The 23,907-nt window shown below is 34.6% G+C and overlaps 1 protein-coding gene across 2 annotated transcripts in view; it reads left to right on the forward strand.

Annotated features, from left to right (window-relative positions):
• Nucleotides 1-23,907, forward strand: part of DOP1A (DOP1 leucine zipper like protein A) — a 116,516-nt gene that overhangs the window by 82,966 nt on the left and 9,643 nt on the right. For both annotated transcript variants that reach the window (XM_027854785.1, XM_027854791.1), the window contains exons 16-31: nt 1,932-2,084; nt 4,807-4,907; nt 6,030-6,289; nt 7,148-9,155; nt 10,255-10,366; nt 10,451-10,633; nt 11,124-11,249; nt 12,954-13,088; nt 19,057-19,112; nt 20,120-20,224; nt 20,890-20,956; nt 21,360-21,504; nt 21,675-21,754; nt 22,409-22,518; nt 23,086-23,235; nt 23,394-23,455. In XM_027854785.1, coding sequence (XP_027710586.1) covers nt 1,932-2,084; nt 4,807-4,907; nt 6,030-6,289; nt 7,148-9,155; nt 10,255-10,366; nt 10,451-10,633; nt 11,124-11,249; nt 12,954-13,088; nt 19,057-19,112; nt 20,120-20,224; nt 20,890-20,956; nt 21,360-21,504; nt 21,675-21,754; nt 22,409-22,518; nt 23,086-23,235; nt 23,394-23,455 — 3,853 coding nt within the window. The remainder of the gene's footprint in view (nt 1-1,931; nt 2,085-4,806; nt 4,908-6,029; nt 6,290-7,147; nt 9,156-10,254; nt 10,367-10,450; nt 10,634-11,123; nt 11,250-12,953; nt 13,089-19,056; nt 19,113-20,119; nt 20,225-20,889; nt 20,957-21,359; nt 21,505-21,674; nt 21,755-22,408; nt 22,519-23,085; nt 23,236-23,393; nt 23,456-23,907) is intronic.

Genomic DNA, 23,907 nt, shown 5'->3' on the forward strand with positions numbered 1-23,907 from the left:
ATTTAATAATATATAATAATATAATAATATATAATAATAATAATAATAGTGAGAAGGAAAGAATTTGCAGCTGACTAGAGGGATGGCTTAGCATTTCTCAGAAGCTTCAACTCATTTTAAGTACTAAAAGTACTCCTGGCAATATCCTTTGAAAGACCATACTACTCTTTTATATTCATTTTCCATTACCTACTCTTGCTTCCATCTTCTCTACTTATTTTTGTAAAATTTGAATTGGTTGTTGCATATTGGTTTCTCTAAACAGCTCCTCCTTTTCTTTTTTATTGGAATTGTTTCTTTTTGTGTCTTCATAGTTTCCATCCGAGAACTTTCCCTTCCCAGGCTGACTTTCTTTGAAGAAATTTGAGCTTATCCTTTTGCCTTAACTTTTTAAAATATTTAAAAAATTTTTTGTGCATCAGACTATTTCAAGAAGAGGTGACTTCTTCCCCAGCTTCCCATCCTTTTAATTTTGATAACTAGTTCCTCTTTATTGTTGTAAGTGAGGTCTAGTACAAGGGTTCTCTTTGTTTTCCTCAACCTTTTGAAAAAGGAGATTATTTAGTTCTGTTAAGAACTTTTTAGTTACTTTGCTTTTGTCAGAGAGGGGGAACATTAGAAGATTTCTGTGTAATTGAATTCCCCCATCACTCATCATGCCTCTATGCCAGATTTTTGACCTTTTTATTGCAAAAACTCTTCATTTATTTCCTCTTGTTCTGGTTGTCTATAGTATATTCTGATGGCAGTGTCACTTCTAGTTTTTACTACTTTGATCTTCCACCTAATCTTCTCAACAATGCCCTAGTTCAATTCAACATACATTTATCTGATTCCTAGATTTTCCTAGATAAATTTGTATTGTTAATATACAGTTAATATACCTTGCCTCCTCCTATATTTTATTGTTTTGTTCCTATCAAATAAGGTATATCTTCTCCAGAGATATATTGCAGCTTTGAGTCTCAACACTCCAATGATACCTAAGATGTCAAGTTTTCCTATTGCTTTGCTTATTTACCCCATAATTTATTCCTTTGAATATGGACATCTGAGTTTATTGGTTCCATTACTGACTTCTTTCTTTGATTCTCTCTCCAGTATATAATTGAATGTTATTTTTTCTTATTTTTCTTTTGTAATTTGTATGATACCTAACTTGGTAGCTACACCCATGTTTTTTTTTTCCCTTCCCCCTACATTTTCGGTTTAAAATGCTCCTGATAAAATGTGCAGTAATAAAAATAGCTGACATTTTTATAGTACAGGTCTTCTTAGCACTTGATATATATGATCACATTAGATCTTCACAACTCAATGAGGGAAGTGCTTTTTAAAAATCTGAATCTGTGATTTCGTCACTCTCCATTGCAGCATAATATAGTATTCTGTGTATGTGTATGCACACACACAATATACAATATACTGTACAGTATAGCAGACTATACCATAAAGTTTTACAGGCTTGCCTGGAACACTGAGTGGCAAAATAAATCTGCTTGCCTATGGGCATGTAGCCTGTCCACCTCAGATCTTCCTGACCCCAAGGCTAGTCGGTTATTTATTGACTCTACCAAGTATGTACTTCTGGCGTTACTTTCCCCATTTGCACGTGAGAAAACTGATGCTTAGAGAAGTTAAGTAATTTGTCTATAGTTATGTAGCTAGAAAGTGGATGTCAAAGAGTTTTCTGACTCAGAGTCCAGGCGTTTTCCCCACTCTACTCATCTGCTTCTCAAGCAGATCACAATACTCCTTTTATGTTCCTGAAGTTTGAGCCCAGTTTGTTTTTGCTGCTGGTCTTATAGAATGGCTTTGTCGGTTCTCGGTAGGTCAAGTTAATAATTTCTTCATGGAAATGATATGTGTATAAGGTAGTTTATTATCATTTATGGTTTATAATCATGTTTATTTTGCATTTATTTTTAAAGCATGTAGCTTTAACATTATGGGACCAATTGGGCGATGGGACACCCCAGCATCACCAGAAGAGCGTTGAACTTTTTTATCAGTTACACAACTTGGTTCCTTCTTCTAGCATCTGTGAAGATGTTATAAGTCAGCAGTTAACCCACAGAGATAAGGTAAATTCAACTCCTTTCATCTTGTACCTTAATATTCTGGAAAACACATTAAAGTAACTTTTGGAGAAAATGAACTTAGTTTTTTCAAGAGTGTGGAGGGAGTATCAAAATGCTTCATTTGGGAGAAAAGACTAGTTACTTCCATTTAAAATAAATGCATTTTATTCTTCATTAAAAGATTTAAAACATTGAAAATGTCAGAAATGACACTTTTTGTTCTTAGGTTCAAGTCACAATTTCTGGCTGGTTGTAAATTAAAATTGTTTTAGTTGATAGTCCTTAGATCTTTTAAAAGTGGAAGTGGTCCAAGGCCAGCGCATTTTCCATTTTTTTAAACCTTTATTATGTGTAAAAGCACTGAGCTAGGAGCAAAAAACAATAAATCTTTAAAAGGAACTATGATATAACCTTTGCCCTCAAGGAGCTCATATTCTGGAGGAACCATTAAGATGCATTCTACTCACACTAGTATAATGTGTGAAGACATAAGGGAAATTTCACAAACATTATATTAAGCAGGGTACATACTATGCTAGCCACTGAAGATGCAAAGATGAAAATGCAATACTGCCTTCCCTTTAGTTCTGTAAAAGCCCGATGATTGGAGATATGAACACTTACGTTCTGTGAATGTTGTTGATTGTTTCATAAAAATCGAGGAATTGTTTGCAGCAATTCTGATATATGTATCTAGTATCCATAATGTATTTCACAGTTAAGTGCTAATTTTCTTCTCTGAATGGAAGGTGGAAACTCAATTGTTGTGGTTGATGGAGACGGAAATATTCTTGTTTTCTTTTAAAGAATGTATATAAATATATCACCCAGAGGCAAATAAGTTTCTTTATCCCAAATCTATAGAATTAAAATTTATTTTTACATTTTGAATAGTTGTATGTTTTTCACATATCTTATGTCATGGTCAATTATAGGCAGAAGTCAGCCAGTAGCAAGTCAGCTAACTGTCTAAAAAACACTTCATACATGAGCCACTCAATAGAGTGATTTGGGAAACCTGAAAGTGGAGGAGGATACCCTAAATCTTTTCTAAATGGCTGAAAAGCCTATAGCATGTGTTTCCTAAGAAAGTGGAATAAGCCAAATATCTTAGTTGACAAGTTTTTTTTTTCCCTTGTGATGGACACATCACTGATAGAGCAATCAGTCAGAGTTTTAAAAAATTTTTTAAAAAGTAGCACAAACAGCAACACACTGCTTACTCTTTGGACACTGCTTTCATTGCTCTCTTGAGAAGATAATGTAGTAAAATTTGTAGTTCTGGTGTGCCTGCATTTAAAGTGTGTACCTGAAATGGAAGTTTCCTTTTTTTTTTTCCAGAGAAAGGCTAATATCCAGTGTTTCCTTATATGTTTAAGAATTTTTTCAGCCTGTCGAAAGTAAATTTAAAAGCGAGTAAAATATTTTATCTGATAATATTTTTTACTTGTTTAAGGCTCTACCATTAAGTAAATTGTTAGCTTCCAAAAGGTTACAAAGGACTAAAAATTATTGCAAAATCCTCTCTTAAGAAGTATTTCTACTTTCCTTTCATTTTAATATTATTTGGTTGTCATCTTCATGAAAATTCTTGAATTCTCATGAAAATACATTTTAATGTCACATTGTATTAACTTCTGTCATGAGTAATTCGGACAAAGAAGATATCTGCCCTCCAAAGATTAGAATATAAGAAGTTAGCATACATGGGTATGGGGGAGGGAGGGAGGCAGGAATGGGGTACTTTATATTTGATGTATTTTAAATGTGTTTATACTTAATACTCATTTTTTTTTCTTTGGAAAAGAATTTATTTCAACCTTACATATTATCTATTCTTACCTGAATACTTTCCGTAGATCTGAATAACTTTAAGTGATTTATTACCATATGAGTATTATATTTAAAAAAATTTTTTTCAAAAGAAGTGAAATGTAATTGAGTACATGAGCTCCAGGCCTAGAATCAGGAAGATCTGCATTCAAATTTGGCCTCAGCTGCTTATTAGCTGTATGATCCTGGAAGAGTCACTTAACCCCCGTTTGCTTCAGTTTCCTTTTCTTTAAAATGGGAATAGTAGGCACAGTGGATAGAGCACCGGCCCTGGAGTCAGGAGGACCTGACTTCAAATCCAGTCTCAGACCAAACACTTGACACTTACTAACTGTGTGACCCTGGGCAAGTCATTTAACCCCAATTGCCTCACCAAAAAAAACAAAACAAAACAAAATAAAATGGGATAGTAATAGTACCTGTCTCCTAGGGATTTTGTGAGGATCAAATGAGATAATTACAAAGCACTTATCACAGTCCCTGGCACATAGTAAGCTCTATATAAATATTAGCGACTATTTTTACTACTTATAATAAATAAGTCATTTCAGGAAGCATATTGTAATTATTACTCAAAACTACATTGTAATTTAAAACTGGTAAGAAAATACTCATTTTACATCATAGAATTAGATCCTTTCATACAAAGTTACCTGCTGTAGTCATGACACATGAAGTGGATTAACTCCTTCAGGCTCCTGTAGTTTGGGAACTGTAATGTTCTAGGATATAAATTAAATATGATTTACTCTTCTGGCTGGCGTTGATCATCCAAATTTTTTATATTTTCATATAAGATAGATGAAGTATAGAGATAACACCACTTTTTCTAAAATGGTTGCCTGCCTTCAAAGAAAAAATAAATTAGCTAAACTTCTTTGTTTTTCTGCAGAAAGTAAGAATGGAAGCACATGCAAAGTTTGCGGTACTTTGGCATCTAACCAGGGACCTTCACATAAATAAATCATCATCTTTTGCCCGTTCCTTTGACAGGTTGGTTATCACATCCATTGTATAGTCATGTGTTTTCTATCTTAACGCTTATCTTCCTTTGATAAATGTGTTTGGAGATAAGTGGCAATTTTCTACTTTTATAAAATTCATTAATTTAACTTTTAAATAAAATTAGTATTTTTTCACAACATTTTAAATATGTCATTTCTACCTATGTGTTTAGAGTTGGAAGGGATCTTGGAGATCATCTGGATTCAAACTCAGGACCTCTAAAGTCCTGTGTCTTTTCAGTCAAGCCATGTTGCTTCTGCTCTGATTTTCCCCTTATAATCCTGGAATAACCCTTTTGAAGCACAGAGATATAATACACCTCTTCAGCATGTGTCTGTGATTTTTTGTTAGAATGGGGCTTTAAATCTGAAACTACTTTGACAGAAACTGGGAAACTTTCAGTCCTGCTGAGCAGCCTTTTAGAGTGGTTTCTTAAGAACTCCAGCTACTTATTTGATAGCAGTGATTAATCATGTACTCTTTTTAGCTGACCCAGAAGCCAGGAAACAGACATAAATCTGCAGCATCCCCCTTCACAGGTGTTCAGATTTAGAGAATGGGTGTCTGAACAGGAACAGTAGTTCAATTTCTAGTTATTGCCTGAGGCCCAGTTTGTAGTCTGCTCAGTTTTGTCCCAGGTAAACAGGATAGTGTTACTATCCCTGAAATTTATTGGACTATTTAGAAGTTATTTTAAAAGTGTCACTATTTGTGGCTAGGGAGCAGTTTTCTCTGTGTGTTTTAATACAATGCAGACTTAAGAAGAAAATGTGGGCAGAAGAAGAGCGTTTAATTAAAGAGAGGCGGTAGCAGAGTGTGGGGGGAAATACAGTGAATTTAGAGTCAAAAGACCTTGGCTTTAAATCCCAGCCCTAGAATGTACTGCCTGTGCAGCCTTGACCAAGTCTCTTCCCCTCCTGGGTCTCGGTTTCATCATCTGTGGTCTCACAGACTCCTTCCAACTCTAAATGCAGTACTACAAGCCCCCTGCCTCATCATTTTACATTTCAGATTATCTCAGAATACAATCACTTTATAATTATTCACTCAGAAGAAGAATGAAAAATAATGATTCTTTGCTTTTCTATTTTGATCGTTATTTCCTACTAGATCACTGTTCATCATGTTAGATAGCCTTAATAGCCTGGACGGTTCCACTAGTTCTGTAGGACAAGCCTGGTTGAATCAGGTGCTCCAAAGGCATGACATTGCAAGGGTTCTAGAGCCATTGCTGCTGCTCCTGCTTCATCCCAAAACTCAGAGAGTTTCCGTGCAACGGGTACAGGCAGAGCGTTATTGGAATAAAGTGCCCTGTTGTACAGAGGAGGAAAATGACAAGCAATTTATGCAAAATTTTTCCTGCAGTGATGGTAAGCACAATAAAAAATTAATAATTTCATCCTTAATGTTAATCATCAGTTAATAAAATAAAAGATGTATTTACATAAGTTGATAGCACTTCATCAGAAACTTACCTTTATTAGAATTACTTCATGTGACAGTGGCACCATTTCCCAGATTTGCTTGTAAATTATAAAGCTATCTTGTTTATATTTCATTTGTTCTTGTTGATAAGGAATTGTCATCAGAAGGAGGCCTCATTCATCAAGGTAGACTGCTTCTCTGAAGAATGAGGGCTTTTCTGATTTATAAACCAGACAGGCAGAAGTTAAATGTAAAACATTTCCCTGATGATAGCTGTGAAAATGTCTCTGATATCAAACATATATTACTTCACAGACACAAATTAGAAAATTGACTTCAGGATTTTGGCCAAAAGCACAAATGATCATTCTTATTATGTGATAACTATGTATTATGACTTGAATGATCTTTTGTAAATGATACATAATGTCATACACGTATTATATGTACATTCTGTGGGACCTAATACAGACATCTCAAATTTGGAAAGGATAGAAAATCTTTGTGACCAAAATCTGATCTTTTATCCACTTAAATTTTCATTCCATGCCCGTTATGTTATATATACATACTTGTGTGTGTGTGTGTGTGTGTGTGTGTGTGTGTGTATGTGTGTATTTTTTACTTATGTAAGTATACATGATGCAAATACAATAAATATAATTACTTTGAAAGAACCTAAACAGTTTAATAATTAAGTCATTTCCTTGTGAAGTCTCACAGATGACAGTCAGTAATCTCAAGGAAAAATAGTATTTTGCAAAACATTCTAATATGTCTTGCGTTTTTTTCTTCTTTTAAAGCATTTTCCCATATGCCTACAAACCAAGTACAGCTCATTACAACTAAAGGAAGCAGTGAGAAACAGCTTGTGATGGATGAAATGGAGAACTTTAGTCTTACAGTCAATCCATTAAGTGACAGACTTTCTCTTTTAAGTACTAGTAGTGAGACAATTCCAATGGTCATATCTGATTTTGACCTTCCAGATCAACAGATAGAAATACTTCAAAGTTCAGATTCAGGTTGTTCCCAGTCTTCTGGTGGGGACAACTTGAGCTATGATGTGGAAACTGAAAATATGAATGCTCCAGATAATTCTCAGAGCCCAAAAGAAGATTCAGCAGATGATATCGTTCAGCAGGTAGTTTTTGACCTCATATGTAAAGTTGTAAGTGGCCTTGAAGAGGAGTCTGAATCAGTTAAACATCAACTACAGACAGATGATATGACACCTAAATTCAATTCATTAGATGCCTGTGAGGAGGTAATTAATAATGAAGATCAAGTCATCCAACATAGCCAGAGCAATTTACTTAGCAATGAAAGTTGTCAGTTTTTATCTCTGTCTGCTGAGGCTGGGCTGGAAGGCTCTTCTAATGGAATCTCTAGAAATAGCTCCTCACCTTGTATTTCTGTAACGCACCAGATGCTGCATGAACCTTATAGCAGTTCAGCAGAAGCAAAGTCTAGACAACGAAGTCATAGTAGTATTCAATTCAGCTTCAAAGAAAAACTTCCAGACAAAGTCTCCGAAAAGGAAACAATTGTCAAGGAGTCAGGAAAGCAGCCTGGAGCAAAACCCAAAGTTAAACTTGCCAGAAAGAAGGATGATGACAAGAAAAAAGCTCAAAATGAAAAGCTTAAGCAAACCAGTGTATTCTTTAGTGATGGTCTGGACTTAGAAAACTGGTATAGCTGTGGAGAAGGTGAAATTTCTGAAATTGAGAGTGATATGGGGTCTCCAGGAACACGAAAATCTCCCAACTTCAACATTCACCCATTATATCAGCATGTATTACTGTATCTGCAATTATATGATTCCTCAAGAACGCTGTATGCTTTTTCTGCTATCAAAGCTATCTTGAAAACTAATCCTATTGCTTTTGTAAATGCCATCTCCACCACTAGTGTCAATAATGTATATACTCCCCAGCTCTCTTTGCTTCAGAATCTTTTGGCCAGACATCGAATTTCTGTTATGGGTAAAGACTTTTATAGTCACATTCCTGTGGACTCTAACCATAACTTTCGGAGCTCCATGTACATAGAAATTCTTATTTCTCTTTGCTTGTATTATATGCGTAGCCATTATCCAACTCATGTGAAGGTCACACCACAAGACTTAATAGGCAATCGCAATATGCAGATGATGAGCATCGAAATTTTAACACTTCTCTTTACTGAGCTAGCCAAGGTTATAGAAAGCTCAGCAAAGGGCTTCCCTAGCTTTATTTCTGATATGTTGTCCAAGTGCAAGGTTCAGAAGGTGATTCTTCACTGTTTGTTATCATCTATCTTCAGTGCACAAAAATGGCATAGTGAAAAGATGTCAGGTAAAAACACTGTAGCCATTGAGGAAGGTTTCTCTGAGGATACCCTTATTAACTTCTCAGAGGATGAATTGGACAATGGCAGCACTCTGCAGTCTCAACTCTTAAAGGTGCTTCAGAGGCTGATTGTTTTAGAGCATCATGTAATGACTGTTTCTGAGGAGAATGAAACAGGTTTTGATTTCGTGGTAACTGACTTAGAACACATCAACCCACACCAACCAATGACTTCTCTTCAGTATCTGCATGCCCAGCCAATCACATGTCAAGGCATGTTCCTATGTGCAGTGATAAGAGCTTTACATCAACACTGTGCATGTAAGATGCATCCTCAGTGGATCAGCTTAATCACGTCTACTCTGCCTTATATGGGAAAAATTCTACAGAGAGTGGTTGTTTCTGTGACGCTCCAGCTTTGCAGGAATTTGGATAACCTAATTCTGCAGTACAAATATGAAACAGGACTATCTGACAGTAGGCAAGTGGTGTTGGTTTTTATTTTTATTATTTTAATGACTCTTTATGTTAAAAGGAATGTTTGAATTTCTAAAAAGCCAGCCACAGATTATTTTGCCCACCAAATTGGAGTGCATCAGAAGATAGTGAATATGTCATCATTTTTGTAGAGAAGCTGAAGTAGTCAGTTTTGAGGACTCAGAGTTTGATGCCATAAATAATATTATATTTGTATGAATATAGTCTGTATTTCTAGCCCACCTAGTCTGGCTTGTACAAATCACTTATTAGAAGTAGAAAAGTTGGAATGGAAGAAATCACCTTGGCAATTAAAGAGAACCTTGTTATATTTGAGTGGTTTTTGAAAGGAAAAGTATCTCTACCGAATTTGCCGTCAATGACTTAAAAAATATACTATCTTTTAATGCAATAGATTGTAATGACGATGATGTAAAAAGGTCAGGAAGAGGAGAATAACAGTAAACTCAAATGAGATCAGTGGTGATAAAAATGAATATTGCTTTAAGTTGGAAGAAATATTTTTAAAAATCCTTTGATAATTTTTAATACAGCAACTTCTTGTAATTATTTTCAGTGTGAACGTATATTTTTTTCTTCCAAAGATTTAGGAGGTTCGTGTGTCTCTCACTCTCCCCCTAAGATATGTTCAGACATATCTTAGGTATAATCTATGTTCAGACAAATACAGCATTTCTATTAGGACTTTTCTCTCAGTACCCAGTCATTTGTATGAATGATGTTCCATTTTGTAAATATGGTAAAGTCAGGAGATATATGTTTTTCCTTTTCTTACCTTTTGTAGGCTTATCAAGGGTCTGATTATGCATTTGACTTGTGTTCTCAGTCTCCTGGGCATTTATTTGATGCTCAGACTACTCTGATTTCTGTGTAATTAGCCAAAAATGGAGCTAGCTTATTCCAGCCAGCTCTATAAAAAATGTATAGGAAGCCTGACCAAACCATTTAATGTCTTCTCTGTCACTCACTAATTGTTGGAAAATTACTATATGTAATTGAGTAGATAATAAATATGTGTGTATATCTTACTAATATATTGCCTTAATAGATCTCTTTAATCAAATGAACATATTATATTTTAGGCCTCTTTGGATGGCATCAATTATTCCACCAGATATGATTCTTACTCTTCTAGAAGGCATTACAACCATCATTCACTACTGTTTGTTGGATCCATCCACACAGTATCATCAGGTAAGATGTGTTTGACAGATAGCATCAACACTTCATGTATCAAGTTTAGCCAGGCATTCATGTTTCTTTCTTTCTTTCTCATAGCTCTTGGTAAACGTTGACCAAAAGCACCTATTTGAGGCACGAAGTGGGATCCTCTCCATCCTTCACATGATCATGTCGTCTGTGACACTGCTTTGGAGCATCCTGCATCAGGCTGACTCTTCAGAAAAATCAACTATTGCTGCAGCTGCATCTGTTACCACTATTAATCTTGGTTCCACAAAGGTTAGGAAATGCTTAAGTTGTCATTTCTTAATTTTTCTCTTCTCCATTCCAATTCCTAAGCTAGATCTCTTATATAATAAATGTAGAAGAAATAGAAAGATACATGATGCCCCAGGAGTAGGGGAGAGGGGCGAATCTTGGACATTCCTTCCTGAAGAGTAATGTAATAACCTCTGAGCCAATTTTGAGGAACATTGGGTAAACTACAATTTTCAGAAATTTCATTGAGCAGAGTATCCACTAATTGAAAAGTACTTTCTTTAAAAATGTGAAACACTCAAATCCTTTTTAAAAGACTTTGATAGATGATATTTTTCTCTCAGCCTCCAGGTGTCTCATTGTGTGTAATATTATTTTGGTTCTTGCTTAACTTATACTACTGTTTTTTATTATCAGTTATTTTATGATCTTCAGTACACATAAAATTATTTGAGTTATATTATCTCATTTTATATAAATTTTTACTTGTCATTTGCTTGGACTTTTTCAGAATTTGAGGCAGCAGATTCTTGAACTATTGGGCCCAATCTCAATGAATCATGGGGTGCATTTTATGGCTGCCATTGCATTTGTATGGAATGAAAGAAGACAAAACAAAACTACTTCTAGGACAAAGGTATACATTTAACTCCTTTTTGACTTGAATTAGTTTATTCCTATAGCAGATACACATATTGAGCTTCTGCTGTGTACTTAGCTTTCTACTAGGTGCTATATGAGTAACTCAAGTCATTTGTTACATATTTTTGAAACAATTTTTCACCTTATTATCTATAAAAATAGTTTCAGAATTAAAATCTGGAGTTTACTTAGGACCTGAAAAGGAAGCTTTTCTCATTTGAGAGGTGGAAGACCACAGGTGGAAAGTGTTGCACACCTGATAGATGTGATTACTGTGACTGTTTTGCTTAAATTGGGTTTCAGAGGAGGTTGGATTATTGGAAAGTGATAGAGGTATAAAAGTGAATGAAACAGAAAAGGAGCAAATTGAGAGAAACATTTTGATTTAAGAGACAAAATCAAGTATGATATCTAATGTGTAAATATATTTGTTAGGAATGCAGGTAAACCCTGAATGTAGTGTCATCCTGATCAACATTATTCTGCATTAATGTTATTGCTTCTCACATGTTACAGAGTTCTACTCTCATTTCATTCACTGATCACCTGAGATGTGAATTGTACCATTCATAGTAACTGCTTCCTGTACAATTGCTTTGTCTAACATCATTTTTCAACTAAAACAGATACCAAGTTTAGGTAGGGTACAGCTGCATACTAACGTCCAAGAGTCTTTCCTTTTTTTAAAAATTCTGGAGTAATTAAGTGTTAAAGAAAACAATAATAATAGGAATGTTGGGACATAGATTTATTTTATTAAGCTGATTGCTTGAACATAATTTTAATATGTCAGATATAACTGGCCTCTGCATTATTATGGAAACTATTTTGGTTTTGAGTTTAAGCAGTGTGCTGAATTGCACGATATATAGAGAAGAAGCATTACAAAGTCTTCCATTCTCTTTTTCCAGAACCAGTTTCTTTATTTTTTTTCCTCTTTTTATTGAAGTGTATCTCAAGAGCCTATCATAGCTAGCCCAGTTCTTTTGACTGTAGCACATATATTAAGTAGGAGTGCTGAATTATTTAAGATCATATATCCAAGCATGTGGTTTATTGTTTTCTACTGATTTCACATGTAACATAGGCTGACTCTTATTTTTAAAAAAAATGAAGAACCAATTGATAATACATTTTTCTGTTCATGATGGCAGCTTTCTAAATCTGATGAGAATGTAATAGAACTTAGATTAGACAGTATTCAGTTTGTGTCAACAAACATTTCTTCAACATCTGCTGTATATCAGGTACCCTCCTAGACACTGGAAATACAAAAATACAAACAAAACAAAACTGTTCTTACCCTCAGTTTGCTTACATATTGCTAGGAGGTTGCAACCTGTACGCACATAAGTATAGTATGAGAAAAATTAGAAGTGGAAGAGTTTTCTGACTGGGAGAAATTGGAAGTAGGGAAGCCAGTTAAGAGTTGTCATAGTTGTACAAGTGAGAGGTGATCCAGAAATTAGGATTTTTGCAAGGAGGTAGAGGGGGTGAAGAAGCAAACAAGGGACTAGATAGTCCTGACTTGCATCGGTAAGGTGGGACTGATTCAACAGTTCGCATTAGGCAATCCTTGTACTGTGTGCAGAGCTCTGAAATACTGTGTGGGGGAGGATCTCTGCTCTCAGACACTTCTCAGTCTAGTAATAATTTTGTCATTCCTTTTAGTGATGACGTGTCGTGTTATGCTTCTCAGGTCATTCCTGCAGCCAGTGAAGAACAGCTTTTGCTGGTTGAACTGGTTCGCTCAATTAGCGTCATGAGGACTGAAACTGTTATCCAAACAGTAAAGGAAGTTTTGAAACAGCCACCAGCCATTGTCAAGGACAAGGTATGAAAAGAGATGTTTTGTGTTTTCACTTCTCTTTTGTAAATACTGTAGAACAGTGATCTCCAGAGGGGGTCTGGCTCACCCCAAGGAGTATGCGGTCAATTTAAGAGAGGGAAGGTGGGTTGCGTCCCACCCTCTCCATGATAACCAGTCATGGGGCTGATCTTCAATACTCTCCCACTCTCACCCATTACCTTTGCTGTAAAAGCTCCTAATTGTTCTCCCTGCCTCAAGTTTCTCCTTTCTTCAATATATTGTTAATACAATGGCTCCCCATTGACTCTAGGATCAAGTATTATTTCATCTTTTTCTCATTTCCCATTAGATTGTGAACTCCTTGTGGGCAAAGACTGACTTTTGCCTCTTTTTGTACCTGTAACATTTAGCCCAGTGCTTGGCATAGAGTAGACACTTAATAAATGCTTATCAAATGACTAATTTTTATTTTTATATGTTTTATAATGTATATGATCAATACAGTAGTACATATATATATAAAATTTGTTGATGCATAACTTTATACATAATGGAAGTGATGCTTAAAAATTTGTCACTGATAGAGATAATGCAGTCAAAAGAGCTTGGAGACCACTGCTGTAGGCAGTTAAGACTTCTGTGCTAAACAGTATTTTCCAGTAATAACTGATAGTATAATTAAAAGGATACTGGTCTTGGAGTCAGAAAGAAAAATTCACTTAAACAACTTTGTTGAGCATCTATGATATGTGAGGCACTGTGGTGGGCACATAAGAGTTACAGGATCAAAAACAACATAGTCTTTATGCTCAAGGAACTTGCAATCCGAATAAGTGTGGACAGGGGGTACTACGTGATGGGGCAAAGGATAGACAATGCCCTAACTTTCTTTACATATGCTGTAGCTCAGCCGAACTGGCTTTGCTGCTCCTTGCACTTGAAACTCAATCTCCTGTCTTACCGACACCAAACCTTACATGAGGGTAAATAAATGAAACTTATCAAATTAACAAGTTGTCAGTCTACATTAAGTCTTGCCAGACCAACGGAAATTCAGCTGCAGACCTGAAGAAATGAAGGCAGTGCGTCTAAGAAATCTAATTTCTGTGTCTCCTCTTAATCTTTTTCTTAAGGTTTTCATCTAAAGAATCAAGCTATGAACTTATACAAAGCTCTTAAATATTTTTGAGTCAAGTAGATACTCGTATTCTCTTAGCAACATCAGGGAGCACTTGACAAGAATAGTTGTGGCTAAAAGAGAAGAGGTTGCCCATGTTAGGAGAAAGGGAGCTTTTTTTTTAATTGATTATTCTTGATCATCTCCAGAGCTAAAATTTCTTCTAGTGCCTCAGAAGTTACCTTCATATCTTTCTATGCCCTTTTTAATTAACTTATATTATTTGTTGTATTTAATTTATATTAAGTCATTCTGCCAACTGGCTTTAAATTTAAATAGGCAAATTTGATAACATAGTTTTAACATGAATTAAATTCAAGTTAAATAGAGTTAAACTGAATTGACCAAGATTATTCAACCTGTTACTGTTTGAAATAAATCTTGTGGAAGCTTTTTGGAGTGGATATACTTTATAAATCAACGATCTCTAAGGGGAGCTAAGGGAGGATCAAGAAGAAAGGATGATTAAAAAATAGTCGTGGAGATATTTTTCATATTAGATTTGGTTTTAATGTTTTCTGACATGCTAGAAGTAGACTATATTAAAGAGGATATTAGAGTAAATCATATATAATTAAATGCCAAAATAGAATGCCTGAAAATTAAAGAAATTAATAGAATTGAAAACTACAAAAACAATGAATTAATAAATAATTCTCAGGAGTACTGGGAAAAACAATTAAATAGATATACTATTAGTTAATTTGATTAAAAAGAAGAGGAAAAGCAAATTAGCAGAATCATAAATGAAAGAAAAGTCAGAACGAAGGAGATTACTGTTTGGATGAATTAAATATTTACCAAAAATACAGAACATTCAAATTAACAGATCAAGAAATAGAGAATTTAAACAACTCAATTTCGAAAGAAATTTGTCATAAATGAGCATCTTTAAAAAAAAAAATTCTAGGGCCAGATGAATTCACAAGTGAATTTCATCAAACATTCACAGAACAATTCCAATGTTACATACAACGTTGGCAAAAAATAGCAAGAGCCAGGATCCTACCAGATTTTGTCTATGATACAGATGGCTTGATACATAAATCTTAGAGAATCAAAACTGAAAAACTATGGACCAATATCTCTAAAGAATATAGATGTAAAAAAAATTCAATAAAATACTACCAAAGACGCTGAAAACAACAACATATCACAAATTACACACTATGACCAGATTTTCTAAGAAATGAACAGTTAGTTTAATATTAGGAAAATGCCAATCTTTAACCATATTAATAACAAAACCAATAAAAATCATGTAATTATATCAATTGGTGCAGGAAAAGCTTATGACAAAATACAACACCCATTTCTATGAAAAATACTAGTAATGAGAGGAATAAATAGGCCATATTTAAAATTTTATATATATATATATATAAAACCAAGAGTTACCATTATTTATAATGAAGATAAACGGAAATCCTCTCCAATAAATTCAAGGGTAAAACAAGACTACCTATTGTCATCACTTATATTTCACATACTAGCTAAAATGCTGGATATAGCAATAAAACAAGAAAAGGAAATTGAGAATAACTATGTGAAGAAGAAACTAAATTATCACTTTTTGCAGATGATATGATGATGTACTTAACCCTATGGAGTTGATTTAAATTAATTGAAAATCAAATTATTTGAAAACTAAAAATTTAAAAACTAATTGAGACAATTAATTTCAGCGAACTTGTAATATATAAAGTAAATCCACACAAATCATCATTTCTATGGAATAACAATGAACACAGCAGGAAGATAGAGAGATTCTGTTTAAAATTACTAGAGAATGCATAAAATAGTAGGAAGTCTACCTTCTAAGATAGACATAAGGGCTATAATAACAATAATAATAGCTAACAGTGCTAACTGTATCAAGCACTGTGCTATAATTATCTCATATGATGCTCAAAACAACCCTGAGAGGTAGGTGCCATTATTATTCCCATTTTACAGATGAGGAAACTGAGGCAAACAGGGTTAAGTGACTTGTCCAGCTAATGAGTGTCTGAGGTCAGATTTGAATTCAGAAAGTAAGTCTTCCTGACTTCAGGTCCAGTGCTCTATCTGCTGTGCCACCTAGTGGCCCTCAAAAAAACAATGACAATACAACCGAAATCTGTTTACTTATTCAATTCCATACCCATCAAAGTAGCAAAGGAATACATCATGGAACTAGAAAATATAATAATCCAATTCGTATGGAGGGGGAAGGGTCAAGAACCTCAAGAGAAATAGTGAAAATAAATGGGAATGAAGAGGACATAGCAGTGCCAGATCTCAGACCACACTTAAAAAGCAGTGATTTTTAAAATAATTTCATATTGGTTCAAAAAGAGATTTCATACTTAAGCAAATCTATCTACTACCCTAGTATTAGATAAACACAAAGACCCCCACTTATAGGTGTACGAACTTGACAAAAATTTCTGGGAAACTAAGAGACCATTATGGGAGAAATTCAATTTAGACCAACACCTCACACCTTATATCAAGATTAGTTCCAAATGGATGTGACCTATATATAAAAAAACAAATTAGAGAAACAAGGTAAAAGTTACCTTTTCAGATGGACCAAAGAATACAAAGGATACAGAAGAGAATATAGATAATTTTGATTACATAAAATGTAAAGGTTTTTCTGAGAACAAATCTAATCAAGCTATTATTAAGAAAAACAGCCCAGGAAAAAATATTTACAGCAAATTTCTCTGGTAATGGGCAGTTCTTAAGGGATGAAACCCAGGGTATCTGTAGCCATGTGAAAAAATGCTCCAAATCATGACTAATTAGAGAAATGCAAGTTAAAGCAATTTTTTTTTTGTTTTTCCCCCAACTAGGCAGTGGGGTTAAGTGATTTGCCCAGGGTCACACAGCAAGTAAGTGTTATGTGTCTGAGGTCGGATTTGAACTCTGGTCCTCCTGAATCCAGGGCCAGTACTCTATCCACTACGCCACCTCGCTGCCCCAAGTTAAAGCAATTTTGAGGTTCCACCTCATACCCATCAGAGTGGCAAAGATGACACAGAAGGGAAATTGGTAAATGTTGGAGGGGATCTTGGAAAGCAGTCACATTGGTGCACTGTTGGTGAACCTATGAATTAGTATAACCATTCTGGAAAACAATTTGGAATTATACACAAAAGATTACTAAATAGTATATGCCCTTTGACCCAGTTATACTACTTCCAGGCTGGCACCCAAAAGAGATTAAAGAAAGAAAAAGATCATTTATGTGCAAAAATATTTATAGCAGCTCTCTTTTGTTGGGCAAAAAAAACAAAAGCCTGGAAATTCAAAGGTTACCCATCATTTGAAGAATGTCTCTGAATATTATTATATAAATTACATAATATATAATATATAATGCATATATATTATATATATAATATATAATGCATTATATATTATATATATATATAATATATATAGTATTATATAAATGCAAGGGATTACCATTATGCTGTAATAAAAAAATGACAGATGATATTGAAAAGATACGGAAAGACATGTACTAATGCAAAGTCAAGTAAACAAAACCAGAAGAAGGGTTTGTGTTATAATATCAGTATTGTAAAAATGAACAATTTTATGGAGAATAAAATGATCAGAAGCAGGAAAATAGTTTATACAATATTAGCTATGCTGTAAAAAACAACTTTGAAAGCTAGAAGAATTATTACTGCTGCAGTTACCTGTCATGATTCCAGAGGACTGATGCTGAAACATGCTATGACAGAGAGGTGATGGATTTAAAGCACAGAGCAAGACACATGTGTGTTTGTATTCAGCCATTGAAGGAATTTATTTTGCTTAACTATACATATTTGTTACAGGAATATTTTTTTTCTTTTCTTTTTAACTATTTTGTTTTGTAAAACTGGGCAGCTATGTGGCACAGTAGAGCCCCATTCCAGAAGTCAAGAGGATTTGAGTTCAAATGTAGGCTCAGATACTTATTTAACTGTGTGACCCTGGGCAAGGCACTTAAGCCCTCTTTACCTCAATTTCCTCATTCTGTAAAATAGGAATAATAATAGCATGTACCTCGTAAAGTTGTTGTTAGGATCAAACGAAATAATAATTTTAGACTGTTTAGCAGAGTGCCTGGCACACAGTAGCTCTTTCAGTTCCTGTCATCCTTTACTACTTTTCTTTAATGGATTTCATCATTATTTTAGGAACTGAGGACTGTCCCAAGCTTTATTAAGAGAAAAGCAGACTATGGACCTCAGATTACTCATTGGGGGGAAATTATGTTAATTACCTACTTCTCAGGGTTCAGAGAATCAAAAAGAGCTAAACAAGATCTTAGAGATTATCTAGCCTAATCTCCTCATTTTATAGATAAAGAAACAGGCCCAGAGGAATTTAAATGACTGCTCAGGTTCACAGAGACCATGGATATTAGGCCCAGGATGTGAACCAAATGACAATAAAACATATACTCTTTGCTGCTTGGCACTTGCCAGGCCTTGTTACAAGGCTTAAAGTACTTTAGAAATGTGAGTTGTCATAATTCTTTTAGAATGAAAACTCCTTTCGAGCACCATCTATGTCATGTCCATCTTCCTACATATAACCAGCACTTAGTACTATAGATGCTTATTTTATGTTTGTTGGAATGAGGGGGAAAGCGAGAAACCAAAAAGGAAATGTAATAAAACGTTTAAATAAAATGAAATAAATGAGAAAAATAGTTCACTGATTATTTTTCTTAAAACTGAAGACAGTATGATAAGTGCTACAGTTTGTTAATGAAAAAGCAAAGGCAGTGTCTTTCTTCAGAGTAAAACAGATTTCTTCTGTTTTCAGAAACATCTTTCTTTGGAAGTCTGCATGCTGCAGTTTTTTTATGCTTATATTCAAAGGTAAGACAATTTTATTTTCTTACTGCTTTACCAGTGGAGAAACAATAAGAGAAGGGGAGTTTGAATAGTTGTTATTCAGTGCTTGCTATGTCCTCTCCTACTGATGTTAAGTTACTCATAAGTTCCATAATCAAATCCAGTTACACAGAGAGATTGAATTGGTTTAGAGAGAGGACTTTGGGAAAGCTGGAATTTTAATAAAAATGAAAGACCTGAATCACTACTGAAGTACTACTAACATTATGTTACAGTGTTGGGACTAGTGGACAGGTAGCATACTGGAATCTTAATTCATTTTCTTTAACTGATCTATCTAGATTGTAGTAATCCCAGCTTTGTTCTTCTGATGAGGAAGAAAGGCTCATAACTTATACTTGCTTATGAAATACTCCCAAGATCATGACTCCACTACAACAAGGCTTCCTAACTATCCCTTGTTATTTTTTACAGTTTCTTATAAAGCATGCTAACTATCTAAATCATAAAGTTACGTGTTATATTTTAATAGATGGCAGTATAGACTAAAGGCTGCTTAAGATCTGAACTTATAATAAGAAGGTGGGTTTAAGGTAAAGCTTAAACAAAGATAATCTTAATTTCTTCGCAGGTGAGAGAAGGGTGTTCCGAATAGACAGTCAGTCTCTCCTATGCTGATGTGGAGATTCATAGGTGAAGAAGTAGGAAATAGGTGAATGTGATGGAGAATGACTAAATTGAGATATATATATTTATTTACTTTGGGAGTTCAGATGACTAGTAGAATTTATTATTCTACGTTCTATAGCAGAACATTCTAAAACTCATGAAAATTTTCAGATCAGGTGTTTCAGATTTCCTTTTCTATCATAATACAGATGTTATTGTTTTTAAGAGTTCTGAATTGGATCCATATCTAGAAAAAAATCGGGATTTTTTAGCGGAAGTAGTGAACAAGCTTATCACATGAATAATAGGAACAAGATTAAAATTTGGTGTGACTTCATTTGTAAACTGTACTTGTTTTATAGGATTCCAGTACCCAGTTTAGTGGATAGCTGGACATCATTGCTGATTCTTCTGAAAGATTCCATACAGCTGAGTCTCCCAGCTCCAGGGCAGTTTCTCATACTTGGGTAAGCAGTTTTACTGAAAATATTTTCTCTTAATAAAGATGATATATGTACTCACATCCATATTACTGAATGGTAGGTTTGAGGACTGTTACATATTCCCTTTTCTTGTCATAGAGTACTTTATGGGTACTTGGTGGGGGGCACAATAATTAGAAGTTAAATTAAGCAAACTGTTGTCTCCTGGAATGTGCTAGATGGGCAGCTGACTTGGCAAAAGTCTTGGACTTTTGTGTCCTTGTTCAACAAGGACAATGAAAGAAAGGCTAGCCTTACTCTGGGGAAGCTTAGTCCGCACCCTGTATCCCCCAAGCCATTGCTTGAAATGAAGAATAAAAAAGGGAAAAAAAGGTTATAACTGATTAAATGCTCTATAGAACTAAACAAAACTAACCACATCAAACAGTGTGACTGAATGCTTTGCTATATACTCAAGAGTCGCTTGTCTCTGAAAAGAAATGAACTGAGGTACTTTTTCCCTTCTCTTCTTTGAGGCCAGGCTTATGGTTGATCATTATTACACAACCCTCTGTTTCAGGTTTTTTTAAAATTTATATTGTTGTAGGTGTATATGTTGTTTTATTGATCTTGCTTACTTCACTTTGCATCAGTTTTGTCCACTTTTTCTTTAAAATAATGTATTCTTTTTCTGTTTGGCATATTTTTAGAGTTCTGAATGAATTCATTATGAAAAATCCTAATTTGGAAAATAAAAAAGACCAAAGAGACCTTCAGGTAAAGCATTAAGTCTGAATGGACCTTTTTAAATTTTTTTTTTTTCAAATCACTTCTAGTAAATGCAGTTGAATAAAAAGTAAAGGGGAAAGAAGCCTAAATGTAGAGTTAGGAATCCTGTTCCTTATTACCTGTTAACTGTGGAACCTTGGGCAAATCATTTAATTTCTCCAGCCCTTAGTTTTCTCAACTGTTGATCTGTGGTACTGTGCTCAGATGTCAAAGTCTCCTTTTAACTCTCAAATGCTATAGAAACCAAAAGTATGTGCTATGAATATACGATGCTGTGGCCTATAATTAAACCAGTTTTTTATATCACTAATCTGCTACACAAGGAAACTTCTGTAATTGGATGTCTTTTGTCTTTTTTCTAAGTTTATTTCTGTTTCATTTATTTCTTTAGGATGTTACTCATAAAATAGTAGATGCAGTTGGTGCAATTGCTGGCTCTTCTTTGGAACAGACTACATGGTTACGTCGAAATTTAGAGGTTAAAGCTTCCCCCAAAATTATGGTGGATGGCACCAATCTGGAATCTGATGTGGAAGGTATTACACTAAAACAGTTTAGCTTATATTTGGAGTCATGTTGATCTAATATTTTTTAAGAATTCAATAGGCAGTCTAAGAACTATGATAGCTTTGCTTCCGTGGTTATCCTTGTGACTCTTGTTTTGAGTGAATATATTATTATTATACCTGCCTTTTGTTTTATTTAGATATGTTGTCACCTGCTATGGAAACATCAAATATAACTCCTTCTGTGTATAGTGTTCATGCCCTGACATTACTTTCTGAGGTAATTGTTCTGTAGTGCATTTAATCATGTATGACTTTTAAGGCGCTGTCTGTTAGTGCTGATGATAAATAGGGCTGCTGTTACTGAATGTCTTACTTTTAAAAACGATTTTGCACTTTTTTCAATAAATAGGATGATCTGGTTTAAGTAGATTTTAAAGTTACAATTTTCAGTTAGCTTCTTCAGTATTAGCTTTACTTTATTAAACCATGTTCATTGTACTCTTTAGTAAATAAAATTATTTTAAAGGATAGTATTTACATTATAAGTTTATAAGAGAAGTTGTGGCATGACCCTATTTGGGGAAAAAAAAAAAAGCTTATTGTCTGAGCCCAAGTCTATGTTCCTGTTTCCTGGTTTGTGATCATTTAACATCTCTAAGCCTCTGCTTCCCAGTATCTAAATTAGGGGTGATTGTCTTCCACCTTTTCACAAGATTTTGATGAGTAAAAAGCAAAATAACAGAAATTAAAGTCCTTCTCTCCTTTGGGAGGGAGGGGAGAGTAGGTAGGAGTGCCATTTAACTAATGAACTTTAAGTTATTAGTAGGGATTCTTAAGAATTTAGGTTTCTTATAAACCTAAAGTTATTACTATTTGACAGTACTTGTTTCAGCTCCTGAGATCACACTTTTCTGATTCTTATGGTTTGTAGGTTCTGGCTCATCTTCTGGATATGGTATTCTACAGTGATGAGAAAGAAAGAGTCATTCCGTTACTTGTAAATATCATGCATTATGTTGTGCCCTACCTCCGAAATCACAGGTACTGTTACTCTTAAATATATGGCATAAATATTTTAAAATTTCTTTTGAGAAAATGGAAACAAGTTATTCCTTTATGGCCACTTTTGCTTTGTTCATTAAAATGTGGACATTGATTCTATTCATATTTTTATTATATAAAACAGGTAGGTGGCACAGTGGATAGAGTTCTGGGCCTAGAGTCATGAAAACCTGAGTTTAAATCCGGCTTCAGGCATTTATTAGCATTGTGACCCTGGGCAAATCACTTAACCTCTGCCTCAGTTTCCTCAACTATAAAATGGGGATAATAACAGCACCTATCTACCAGGGTTGTTGTGAGGTTTAAAAGTGCTCAGCACAGTTCCTGAGAAGTAGTAGGCACTTAATACATGCTTATTCTCTTCCCCTTTCTTTACCTTTATCGTGAAGTGTGATTGTAACAACCAGATTTAGTCATTCTTTTGCATTGGAATGTTTTTCATTTCTTTGCAAAATTTTCCTAAATAGTTGTGACTCTAATTGTAATTAAACACAGTAATTAAACTACAACTTGCATGTTAAATTGATTTTTTTTTTCCTCCTTAAGTGCCCATAATGCACCCAGTTATCGGGCCTGTGTTCAGCTACTTAGCAGTCTTAGTGGGTATCAGTATACACGGAGAGCATGGAAAAAAGAAGCATTTGATCTTTTTATGGATTCCAGTTTCTTCCAAATGGATGCCTCTTGTGTTAATCAGTAAGTCATTACCTTCCTTTTACTAACCATGCTGGGCTTTACCTAGTCCACACGTTTTGGCTCCTAAGTTCAGTTAGTCCAAATCCAACAGTTCAGAAGTTTCAATGAAACCCCTGTATTTTCTTACTTATATATGTTATAACCCTTGTCTCTTTTAGTTGGAGAGCAATTATGGACAACTTGATGACACATGATAAAACAACATTTAGAGATTTAATGAGTGAGTATCATAGACTGACAGAATAGAGTAGCATCCTTCCTGCATGTGCTCAGTCGTCACTGTTCACTCCTCAGTTCTGGAAACTGCTAAATTGAATGATGTAAAGATTATCCAGTAGTCGGTCTACATGGGTACAGACCAAAATTCCTACAGAGCACAAGAAGCTTTGACTTAAAGCACTTCGCTCAGTCTCTTTGCCAATAAAAAAGTGAAGCCATGAGTTATAATAATAACCAGCATTTACATGGCACTTTAAAGGTTTGCAAAGCAATTTACATATATTTTTCCATTTAATCCTCACAACAATCCTACAAATTGATGCTATTTACTATCATCACTCCAGTTTTACAAAGGAAACTGAGGTCAAGAGATTAAATGACTTGTCTAGGGGCACACAGCTGGTATCTACGGCAGAATTTGAACTGAAGTCTTTGTGACTCCAAGTCCAGTAC

The sequence above is a fragment of the Vombatus ursinus genome, unplaced genomic scaffold, assembly GCF_900497805.2.
Source record: "Vombatus ursinus unplaced genomic scaffold, bare-nosed wombat genome assembly UNPS02000582.1, whole genome shotgun sequence".
Taxonomy (NCBI): Eukaryota; Metazoa; Chordata; class Mammalia; order Diprotodontia; family Vombatidae; genus Vombatus; species Vombatus ursinus.